The 12,692-nt window shown below is 39.3% G+C and overlaps 1 protein-coding gene across 1 annotated transcript in view; it reads left to right on the forward strand.

Annotated features, from left to right (window-relative positions):
- Nucleotides 1-3,173: 3,173 nt before the first annotated feature.
- Mid1 (calcium-permeable channel component Mid1) overlaps nt 3,174-12,692 on the forward strand; it is an 80,938-nt gene continuing 71,419 nt past the window's right edge. The window contains exon 1 of the mRNA XM_074087281.1: nt 3,174-3,707. Within this exon, the coding sequence (XP_073943382.1) occupies nt 3,243-3,707 (465 nt within the window). The 5' untranslated portion in view covers nt 3,174-3,242. The remainder of the gene's footprint in view (nt 3,708-12,692) is intronic.

Genomic DNA, 12,692 nt, shown 5'->3' on the forward strand with positions numbered 1-12,692 from the left:
ATTGAAATAAAGGTTTCCAATTGATAATATATATCTATGATATTCGGATAATGGATAATGGCGTATTTTAGATTTAAAAAATATAGAATAATGTCAGTAATGAAATGAAAAAGGATTGATATATGTTAAGTTTTATTTCCAGAACAATACAGGTCCAACTATAAAAAAGGTACATTAGGTACAATAAAATTAAATAAGCTAAAACTATAATAAACTATAATATGATATATATTGGTTGTGAATTATTTATGCGTACGTCAGAAATTTATTATGTGTAAACTAAAGAAAAAAGGCGCTGCTGTGGTATGTTATCTATCATAATTTCAATGTAGTGTTTTTTCGGGCAAGACAACGTCTGCCGGGTCCATTAGTACATTTTTTTTAAATTTATTATTCTGAAATTGTAATGGCTGTACTTAGTTGTAGGTTTTAACATAATTTATTTAATTGTATAAATTTGGACGTAGCAGTAACATATTATAATCATAATTGAATTATTGTTAATCTGTAATCACACTCGAAAACTACCAAAATACAGGCTCATTATATTAAGTATTTTTTTAACAAATAAATAAATAAATAATAATAGTAATATATGGAGCGGTCGAGTGTAAAATAATCTAACTTAACCAACCTGCTGCAACATGCACACAAGCAAGCAAGCGGGCGTGTTGCAGCAGCCGCTGAGTCGCGGTGCTCCGAAGACGAAGGGCTACGGACGGATTAGCCCGAAACATGTCGAGCTAAACTCGATTTAAGACGTGAGTTATCCGGGTCAATATATTTGATACCAGCTTTTTTGCTTACTAACTAACTCGACTACGACTACTTTTTGTTATTAACTAACTCGTTTGTTATCAAACCTATTTTATGCATAAACAAATGAAGTCCAACCAACTGCTGGTTCAGTAAGTGGGTTAAATTTCAACTTCCAAGATTTGACCCGCACATAATGATATTAACAAAACCAAAAATGAAAGCTCGTATTGTATAAATCTTCATAAGTGATACTATCGTCAAGTGCGTGGTGGTTAATATAACCGTATTTGAACTCCTTTAGTTTGGAACTAATCTAGTAAGATTCCAAACTGACAGTTGAACATTTCACTTCACTTCACTTCACTTACGAGTAAGTCCTCGGTTTTCCTAGGGTGGGGCCTAATTGAAAGTATTCCAATTCCAACGAAAAGTTGTGGAAATCGGTTCATAAATAACGGAGTCCTGAGGTAAGGAACATAAAAAAAAACTGGCCAACTGCGAGTCGGACTCGCGCACTAAGGGTTCCGTACAAATTTGTTAGTATAGCTATGAATACCAGTGTAGCCCCTCTCCTATGCAAAATATACGCAGTGTGGGTCATTTTAGATAGTCATACTGAAATAGACAGCCAATAGCCATACATAAAAAAAATAAGATTTTCACACTTTTCTTATTGGTCGTGCTATACCTAAGAGCTACCTTCATACCAAATTTCAAGTTTCTATGATAACCGGAGGTGTTTTTTCGGTTACAGAAATTTGTATGGTAGGTACCTAATATATTTTCTTAACGACTGTATTAAGTATTTGATTGCTTTTAAACGTTTGATTTTATCATTAGCAGAATTGGCATTGGTCTAAAAAAACAATGTTTATTTTATATATTTTTTTTCATAAAATAGGCTAATTTAAGACACCTATTTGAAGGATTTTTGTTTTAGTTTACCCTATGTAGAAGTTACCGGAATTATAGCTAGCCATAGTTGCCATGGCGGTAAAAACTACGTTTTTCGTTGTCCATCACAATTATTAAAAAAAACGTAGTGTCTTCTGTCACCTGGCAGTGTTAGAATTAGGCGGTTTAGTTATATAGGTAACGTTTATTTACGATGAAAGTCAAACAAAGTCAAACGTTATAATTTTGCAAATATACACACAACCAATTAGTATTTTTTTACAAAAATGTTATATAATGATTTAATAAACCTATTCCTCGAAATGGTTTTGGAATAAGACCATATTGTAAAAAAGTGATCAACGCCAATTGAGTATTTGATGCGTGATACCTGCGCGTTTCTGAGAAAAAGTGTCTTGTCTTGACAGATGGACAACCAACTGAACCTAAAAGAGTTTTTTTCTTTCGAGATGCGGGACCCTAAAAATAATAAAAAATCAACTGAATGATTAACCTAGAAAACTATAGCAAAAAAACTAGTGCTAGCATGGTAAGTTCGGTATAAAATGCCTTACCTATATAATATATACTTAACAGATAAGTCACTAAATGTTACATGATATAACTGTCCAACACCAGACGTTTTCTTTTGGGGGTTGAGTCGCCGGCGAAAGACCTTAGGTTCTTAAGGCGGTTTAGCTTGATATTTAATACCTCAATAAAGGTTTTGTCCGACATTTTTGAGCTATGTAAGATTAATCATCAGTCAAATATGGTCTACCACTCTAAAGGTGACTATCGTTTGCATGTATTTATTAAAACTATAATGTTGATAAGACGTGTCTATCAAGTCAACTTGAAAAAATAAACTTCAGCGAGATATTAATCTGATAAGAAGTTGTAAAATAAAAGTTTCCACATAGGTATGTATAGAAACGTAATGATACACAATTCAAAGGTGTTGATAATCTTTTACACGTGTATTAAGTCAAAGATGTTTAACTATTTCCTGAAACAACAACTTAATGCTGTAAGTAGCATATATACTTGTCAAATAATAAATTAATCGATGATGTGCGGTTTGAACAATAAGCGCATAGAGATCGGTGTAGCGGTGCACTCTTACACCTTAATCTTATCAGTCTTATCACCTAGATACATTCACTCAGTCTAGTTCAATCCATTGGGGAGAACGTACCGAAGGAAATTGCCTCAAAGAGCCATCTGTTGTGAGTTGGCGTCAAGTTAGATCCGATTGCCGCGTTGAGCTGCACGTTAGGCGGACGTCGAAAGTGTTGCTGCCACTAGAGGGCGAATGACAGGGCGGGCGGCGCTCTACTTGCGCGCGCAGCGTTACATAACGACAGCGGAGGCTCGAGAGGCGCGCGCAGCGGAGGGTGCGGGGCGCGGGGCGATCGATGCGCACCCGGGGGGAGTCAGTCGAGCGGCGAGCGAGCGACATGGCGGCGCGCCCACCCCGCGCGGCGGCCCCGCGGCCCGGGCCGCGCGAGTAGGTCGCCATGCGCGATGCGGTATGAGGCAGCGCCGCGCCCGGCGGGCCGGCCCCCGCTAGCGGCGCCGCCCCCGCCATGCGAGCGCCGCCGCTGCTGCTGCTGCTGCTGATGGCGGCCGCGGGCCTGGCCGTGAGTCCGCTCGCGCGCCTCAACCCCTGGCTGAGCGCGTGCGATCTGGAGGAGGAGGGCGCGAGCGGCGTGCCCGAGTGCGGTGGCGCGGCGTGCGGCAGCGGCGGCGGCGCGGCGGAGGTGCTGGCGGCGCGCGACGTGCCGCACCTGTGCAAGCTGGGGGCCGGTGCCCGCGCGCAGCGCCTCACCGAGCTGCGGCTGCGCGCCTGCTGCGAGCGCTCGCCCGCCTCCGCGCTGGACCGCAGCGCGCGCGCCGACGTGCTGGCCGGCGGCGACCGCTGCGAGCGCACGCTGCACGACCTCCTCCGACTCGACACCATGGTCGCGCACGTGCACTGCGACTTCGTCAACATCCTCCATCGCTACGACTGCGACCAGGCTTACTCCGTGCACACGTGTGACGAGTGCCAGGTGAGTCGATCTTGCATTACCGGAACGCTAAGCGTTCTCTTACTTGTTACAACACATACATACATAGAATAGACTGTTTTAGAGATGACTGCTACAGCCACAAATATTTGGTTTTAAGCAATGTATTCTCATTATACACTAGGAGTAGGACCAAAAGTAAGCAGGGGTAAGTTGGTTACGGCTGAATTCGTGGATCTACGTGGAATACATGAGTCAGTAGGTGTCTATATTTCAACGAAAATCCCTGTCGTTCTTGTCTTCTGAATGTACATAGCGAATGTTTATGAAGAAATGGACATTAAGACTGCATCAGGATCGAACATGAGGCACCGTGTGACCCGTCCGCTTGGTTAAGTGATTGTGATGCGAGTATCGATCGAGTTGGTGGGTATGTCCCGTCTCTTTGGCTGAGTGGTGAGGGTCGGTGAGCGTGGTGGCGGGCGGCCGGCGCCGCTCGCGGCGTGTCGGCTCGGCCGCCGCCGCCGCGCCGTGCTCGCTGCAGTGCCGCCGTTGCCCCATGCGGCCATGCCCGTGCTCAGTGCCCAGCGATCAATGATGCATTCTCATTTTGTCTTAGATACTTTTATTTTTTGTTGCATCGATTCGATCACTATCGTTCGTAGCCTTTTGTTGCTTTGCTGGTTTTGATATACATATATTTTTATAGAGGACAGATTCTATTTTAATTGAAACCTAACAATATGGATCTCTTAAATTCTTTGCAAATCATACCTGCCATTTAATAATAACTTTACCTACCTATATTTTATTATATTTTCTTTATTTTAGTTTTACAGTACTTTACTTTTGTTTTATTATTGTTAGAAATATTAGATTAGGTATATGTATTTGTTCACAATGCAAACTAACCAAATTAGCTGGGACTGAGGAGGTCTAAAGAAGGGTCTAAACATTATTAAATTGTAACATTACTGCAAAAATTCAATGATGAAATAAATGTGGCGTTATCTGCGAAAAGGTACTTTGTTGTCGGTTCTAGTTTCCGAGATAATCACATTTAAAGTAAAATGTCGAAAAAAAAACATTTTTTCTTTTTTTACTCTATATTAATAAACAGGGTCTAAATTTTAATATGACAAAGACACAAGTTTTTAAATCGATTTTTTATGAGTTAAAACATCCCTTAAAGTTTAGTAAGAAAGGTACCTTATTGTCGGTGCCGCTCTTGAATGCTTTCTGTGCGCTCGTTATCGGTTTGGAAGACGTGTCGGACGTCGGTACTTTGTCGGCGCGTCATCATCATCATCATCATCCCAGCCTATATACGTCCCACTGCTGGGTGTGCCCAGGCCTCCTCTCAGAATGAGAGAGCTTGGGCAGTAGTTCCCACGCGGGCCCAGTGCGGTGCTTGTCGGCGCGTAAAAAATGTCAATCAGAATCATCATAAAATGCGTTTAATTAGAGTAAGATAAATCATCAATAACTGGCCCCCATTAGGGGGTTGTCAGTTAGGGCCTTACCACACTAGCGATTTGCGGGCGAGTTGAAAGCGAGGCGAGCGCGCAGCCAGTTCGCTTCGAGCGCGTAACGATTTCACCGCGAGCACGCAACGATATCGCCGCGAGCGCGCAATGATGTCGCTCCGAGCGCGCAGCGAGTTCGCTGCGTTAGCGCCGAAGACGCCCTATTATTATTGTACGAAAGTCTACAATATGGCGTTTTTGGCGCTAAAGCAGCGAACTCGCGGCGATGTCGTTGCGCGCTTGCGGCGAAATCGTTATACGCTCGCAGCGAATTCACTGCGCGCTCACCTCGCTTTCAACTCTCCCGCAAATCGCTAGTGTGATAAGGCCCTTATTGACGATTTACGCCAATTTGTGTCTTTAGAGGTTGATTTATAATAATAATAATATAATAACGATTAATAGTTACAACTACAAATCAAAAGCATTTTTTTAGATCTTGTACGATTACATCGCACTCGCGTCAAAGCATCATCAGCATTTTATTTATAATTATTATTGTGCTTTTTTATGCAAAACACGGCAGTTCACGTTCGTTAATTATAAGTGTGCACACGTTTTAAAATAAAGCAAGTTATCAAGTTTAAATCGTCTTTCCTGTTCTAATCAACAAGAAACCTATCAAGAAAGTGTATGAGCTGTCAAGTGCTCGTACATTTATGGTCCTTGGAACCCAGAAAAGAAAAAGTGTTGTGTCGTTTCCTTGGTTGGTTTCTATCTATTAAACCTACATGCATGTTTCTTACATGGTTCGATAGCTAAATGTATGTAGATTATGGGCATATCAATAACTCAATACCGACAACAAGGTACCTTTTTCCAGATAACGCCACAAATGATGGTTCGTTTAGCTTAGCATTTATGATCTAGTGGTGTAAAATGTGGTATCGTTAGAATCCTTACGTCGTCCCAGCGCTCTGTAACAATGTTTTGAATTAATAATATCTAGTACTAGTAATGTAATAAACACCATACTTACTAAGAAAAAACCGGCCAAGAGCGTGTCGGACACGCCCAAGATAGGGTTCCGTAGCCATTTCAAAAATAATCAAGTAATATTATGTGCGTTATAACACAATTAAAACACTTACTACAGCTGCTGTCAAACTATTTGCCACACGTTGATGCGAGTTAAAAAAAAAAAAAATCGGTTACGTGTATGGAGTAGATATTTATTTTTGTAATTTAACTACAAAACTAAATAGCGGCTTTGACAAGACATCTGTACTCCAAATTTCATTGATGTACATCTTGTAGTTTTCGAGTAAAATGCCTGTGATATACGGACGGACGGACAGACAGACAGACTGACAGACGGACTTGACGAAACTATAAGGGTTCCGTTTTTGCCATTTTGGCTCCGGTACCCTAAAAATGATTGACATATATATTGGCTGTCAAATATTTATGGCCGATTGTTGGTTTACGTTGGTTGATGGTTTGAAAACGCAATTGGACCCGCTAGATGGCGCTGTTGTTGGTATGTTATATCATAATTTTAATGTTGCGTTTTTTCGTGCAGGACAACGTCTGCCTGGGTCCGCTAGTATGCACAACGATATAGCCCAAAACTTTACGATATTTTGTACGCGTTTTATGTCAAACAATTTTACAGTTGCAAAGGAAGTGGCCTTCTCGTTTAATGTCTTCTGTATATCGAACTACTCTGTCTAGATCATATTTTATTACTAAGCCGGTGAATTGCTACCTACTTAATTTGGGGTAATAACCAATATGGGGCCAATATTGGGGTATGTCTTACTGATTTGATAGCCAATGTGCCGTGTTTTTAATTTCCGTTAACTTTAAGACAAATCGTTTCAGGTCAATTAAAGCTAACTTCTCCATTACACTAATAGATTCATAGCTCGTACCTACCTACTATTTAAAATATAATATTTAAATTTAATCATTCTTGATAAACCCGGTATGATAGCTGCTTTATTTTACGACCTGTAATTTGATTTATTTTGAAACTACTTGCTTCTCGTCAGTGCTGGCCTCTATACACGAGTTGGTGCCAATTTCAGTAGACGTAAAAAAATTGTCAGGAAAAAATATTTCGGAAAGGCCAAACGGTTATATTGGGCTCTTTTCGAGGCGGATTATTGGCCATTGGCCAATGAGGTTCCATAAATTGGGCAAGATATCAATGACCGATGCTTCGGGTGTACTGACCCAAGCACTGCTCTTACCTTTGGGTAGATCCCGAAGGGAATCGTAAGTCTTAGACACACGAGGACGTTATTTGACGCGCACCCCGTGAGTTTACTTCATTGTTATTTATATTACTTACTCGTGAATGGGTGTTCTTCAATATCATTTATCTCAGAGCATCAAATCAACTGGAGTGGCCAATGACCGGTGACCACAACCGTTAGAGTGTGATAGTTTCTGTTTGGAATTTGGAAAGGAATTATGTCCTTACAAAGTCGGTTAATTATAACCAACTACCTAGCTATTGGTCGTGACTCCACTTACGAAGAATTCGTTTATTCGCTATCCCTATAAAAAGTATCCTATGCCCTCCCCAAAGTATAAACCAATCTCCGTACCAGGTTTCATCTAAAGCAGTTTAAGCGTAAAGTGACAACAGACTGACAGACAGACAGATAGACAGTTACCTTCAGATTTTATAATATTATTAGTAAGGATTCTTTCTCATACTACCTACTTTATTCAAATAGCAGTTTAGTCAGCTTAAAACTTGCGTCGCGAGTGATTTAACTGCTTATAAATTAACATATTTACCTACCTTAACGCTTATACTGTGTAAAACGGCATATTCTAAGTCTCGTGCTTTACACTACATCGACGTGGAAGTTTTACTAGTTTAATGCAGCTTTAAAAAAATTGCAAGCCGCAGACTTCTTTAACTGTGAATGCAGTTCTGGTTAAAATATATGATTAACAAACTTTTGCCTGCGACTCTGTCAGCCAAGAATTCGTTTATCATTATTCCACGGGAACTGAGCCAGGACAAAACATCCTTTTCGGGGTCCAAATCCATACCAAATTTTATCAAAATCGGTTCTGCGGTTTATGTAAGTGTAAAGAGGTAGCAGACAGACACACAGATAGTTATTTTCACATTTATAATATTAGCAAGGATTTAGTCATCTATGTAAGTTTCAGGTCCTACTAGGATACTAACATATCCATTATGTCGATTTGATGATCAAGTTTGAGGTTCTCGAGTCTTAGATGTTCACATTAATTTAAGTATTTTTATCTAATTCATAGCAACACATATTACAAGCCTTGCTTAGTTTAGAAATGGATTAATTAGAGTCAATTATTACTGTCCTATTGATCTGCGATTGGATGGATTTCCGATCGTGCTCATGAAACCCGGTCATTAGAAAGACAAGACAAGGGGCTAAAGTCAATATGAATAGGTTTTTGATACCTTATAAAGTAAATGAGACAGATACAACTGTGATAGTCTATCCCCTTATACATTTAAGGATGTAGGCGGACAGTTCACTGCAGTTGCCTTATAACTATTTATAATAGGAAGCGATATTGAATGAACTTTGAGGTTGGGATACTGTGGACAGTATTATCGGACTACCGAGCGAGATAAGGATACGCATCATTTCAAAATCACTCATACACTGAACATTTGATGCCTGTAACTCGCTGTTTGTTCCCCCTCATAATGTTTCCCACCAAAGGGCCAAGGAAGAGGAAACATTGATGGGCACGGCTAAGGGTGGAGAGGTATTACAGTACTATCAGTTTTGTTACTAAATAAATACACATCCACCTTTCGAATATTTAGCTCTTGCGTCCCACTATTGGCGGCCAACTGAACCAAATTAGAAGCGGGATGGACATGTGAGTGGGTGTATATTATGCATATGTGTGCATGTATACCCCCGGAGGTTTTTGGTTCGTCAGGTCGCACCAATAGCTCGCCAGCTCTGACACGACAACACCAGGAAGCTTATGAAACAGTCATCTCGTTGTTTAAAAACCAATTAAAGTGTCAAGATTTGTGATTATAAGAAAGGCTTATTTCTTCCTTTTTACCTACTTACATTGAAAATGTGCCTTCTAGTTAAAAAAGATTTTCGTAATCTTATTATATTGAACTTTATACTTTCATAATTATTTTGAATCCCGACAGCAAATAAAGAGTAGGTAGGTGGTAGGTATGTTTGGTTTATGAAATTACAATAAAATGTGTTTTGCGTCAGATTTGAGTTTAACAAAATGGAGATAGCGTATTTAAGACGTGCTTTATTTCTTAGGTACTTGTAATAGATTGTACCTATAGTTACGCAACTACTCGTATAATCGAGTCATCACAAAATAAATACTTTATTACTTGTACCTAAAATGAAGTATTAACATTGTATGTACCTAATAAACTTATTTCTATGGGTGTATCTCAGGCAAACTTATACCGTGTTACACTTATACTGTTTTGTTATCTTAAATTTTTTATATAAATATATAATTAGGAGTAATGGGTAGATAGCTAAGAAATTCGCAGACTGCCTGGTAATTTGTCATTCTGTTGGATTAATGAACATTTTTTATGAATTTTCAAAATATTATGAGAAAAAACATTACGAGTTGGAGAAATTAATTTTATTTGACCCGAACAATGATCCGAGTAACGGAAAAAAACACTTTTATTTGAAAGCCATTGTAGGTATTCAAAGGAAAAGTGGAAATAGGTATAAAAACTTTGATAAACCGGCTATTCTAAAACCGACGAGGCCCTGCTCATAGGCTACTAAAACGTAACTAAGTAATTATAAATTCAACTTCCTACCCGCTTTTACATTATTGTGAAGTTCGTGTTTTCTCTCTCTTCACTCAGGATTTTGAATGAGTCAGCTTCATTTAATCCCTATTTCGGAAGGGTTTTGCTTTCAAACTTACTATAGGTACTGTCTTGAAAGGTAATCTAATCTTAATAAACTTAAAAGAGGCCAATATTCGGTACAGATCTATTGAATAATGATTTTCCATCGGGTTTTGCCGGATAAGTTCGTATAATTTATACTGCTTTCTCAATTAACTTCAGTAAACTAGTCGAGAAAGCGCTAAAATACGAACTTTTTCGACAAAATACGATGGCAAAACATTATTCACTGTATCTGTCTGTAAGCACAAAAACTGATGTTATACGATATGAATTGATATATACTCGTATGTATGTACAGTCAAGGAAACTGAATCACGTACCAGAGTGGAACCTTTGTTGTGTAATGTCCCCTCCTGTCATCTTGACATCCCATACATCTGCCAAAGAAATCATAGCGAAATTGGTTTATGGAATGGAAAGGCTCCAACCTGGAACATGATTTAGTTTCCTTAACCGTATACAGCCCACTAATGCCGAGCCTACTGGACCTAACGCAATACATTAGCGTTTGAAACAAAAGTGCTAAGAAATTGGCGTAACTAAACTGCGGCAGTGTAGACTGTGCCTCGCAACACATAGGTACAGGTAAAGTTGGAAAACAAATCACTTGGCTAACGCTGACGTGTGACTGATGGCGCATTGGGTAAAATTCGCAATTTGACCCCAATAAGCGGGCAATTTTTTACCTTGATCGCGGTCATCTTCTATATGTTTATGGTTGGTTACATTTTATTTGTGCACCTACTGGTATCTTGATGAGTTCATGTCATGACCGTAGCTTTAAACACGGTCTAGTTTTCAGCCGGACTGACTGTATGTACTGTCACTTTGGCTTATATACTAATAATAGCTAGCTTTTACCCGCGACTCCGTCTGCGTAGATTTTTATACTTACACAATACTGCATAGGAATGAGGTTAATATCCCGCATTGCCCTTCCCTTCCCTTCCCACTACGTTCCACAAAATCCCTTCAAACTACGGCTAAATAATCAATTGAAAAATCTGATCATCAAGTTTCACAATCATCTATAATGTTCAAGGAATAAGATTTTAAATCCTCCCTTAGTATTTTCCTACATAGAGCGATCTCAAGATTGCGTACGATGTCTTTGGGATCTTTCCAGGTTTGGGAGGATTGAGGGGGATTGATTAAGGGAACTGAGTAAACATTAAGTAATCAAGTAAACTAAAACCGGCCAAGAGCGTGTCGTACACGCTCAAAATACGGTTCCGTAGCCATTACGAAAAAATAATTCGTAATGGCTACGAAACCCTATTATGGGCGTGTACGACACGCTCTTGGCCGGTTTTAGTTTACTTGATTACTTAATGTTTACTCAGTTCCCAAAATATGGCACTGGGCAATATGTGGAAATTAATTTACTGTCGTTTCATTTTGTTGTATTATTAAATCAATTTGTTGATATCCGTACCTTCTAAACTTAGGGTTAATTTGGCAAGATCCTTCCTCACAGGCTTATTCTTGTCATAACGTATTAGTTTCAGCGCCATCTGTTAGTTAGCGTTCAGCCGTTCTCAGGTGGTGCGCGGTCAATTAAACAGATAAACAGACAGACAGAAATAAAATCTAAAACCTGTTGGAACGTGTTCTGTTATCGATTCTAAGTATCCCCAACAACTTTTTTTCGGATATCTTCCATGTACAGTCGAACAAATTGAATCATGAGTCATTATTCAATTTGTTCTACTATACAGACTTTCGACCCTCTTCATCTTTATTATTAATTATTATATATAGATTTCATTGTGTTAAATGAACCTATGCGACACAGCTATCTATACATATAAAATGCTTTGTCCTGAATGACTGACTGACGGATCAACGCACAGCCTAAACTGCTGATAGTAAAGACCTTAAACATGGAGGGTGTGTTTTTTGTATGACGTAGGCATCCGATAAGAAAGGATTTTCCGAAATTCTACTCCTAAGGGGGTGAAAAAGAGGGGCAAAGTTTGTATGGGACAGCGTGATTCCTAGATCCAATCTACTTCAAATCTTGCATAAACATTCTTTAACAGAATGATGGAAGACGTGTTTCGTATTTTATTGAAATTTAGCCCCTAAAGGAGTTAAAAAGTGTAGAAAGTTATTTTGGGGTAAATTTGCTTCGAAGTTGATATCAATACTCCTTAGTGCTTTTGATTTAACTTACATTTTATTTTGACATAATATGTTTGAAAACACAATTCGATTTTTTTTCAAAAAAGTTTGAACTCACATAAAAGCTTGGTGCAATGCAAATAAAAGTCTTGAAAGTCACCGTACTATTTTAATGCTGCATTTGAAGGTTTCTAAGCTTTAGAGAGGTCATAAATACACTTTTAGGATACGGCCTCATAGGGACGTAGAGTTCGAAATCTAAACTAATAAAACTAGAGACTGGAGATTTGGCAAATCCAATCATTTGGCAGTGACATCCTGCTCATCCTGGCCAGGATCGTCTCCGTAGAAGGGAACTCCTCAAAAGTTAATGGCACACACAAAAAAACTATACATAATTATTTAATTTCAATGACAATGCGTTTTTATAATAGACACCACCTAATACTGCAGCCAAGGTCGTCTGCTCATGACGGAACTCCTCAACGATTGATA

The sequence above is a fragment of the Choristoneura fumiferana genome, chromosome Z (assembly GCF_025370935.1).
Source record: "Choristoneura fumiferana chromosome Z, NRCan_CFum_1, whole genome shotgun sequence".
Taxonomy (NCBI): Eukaryota; Metazoa; Arthropoda; class Insecta; order Lepidoptera; family Tortricidae; genus Choristoneura; species Choristoneura fumiferana.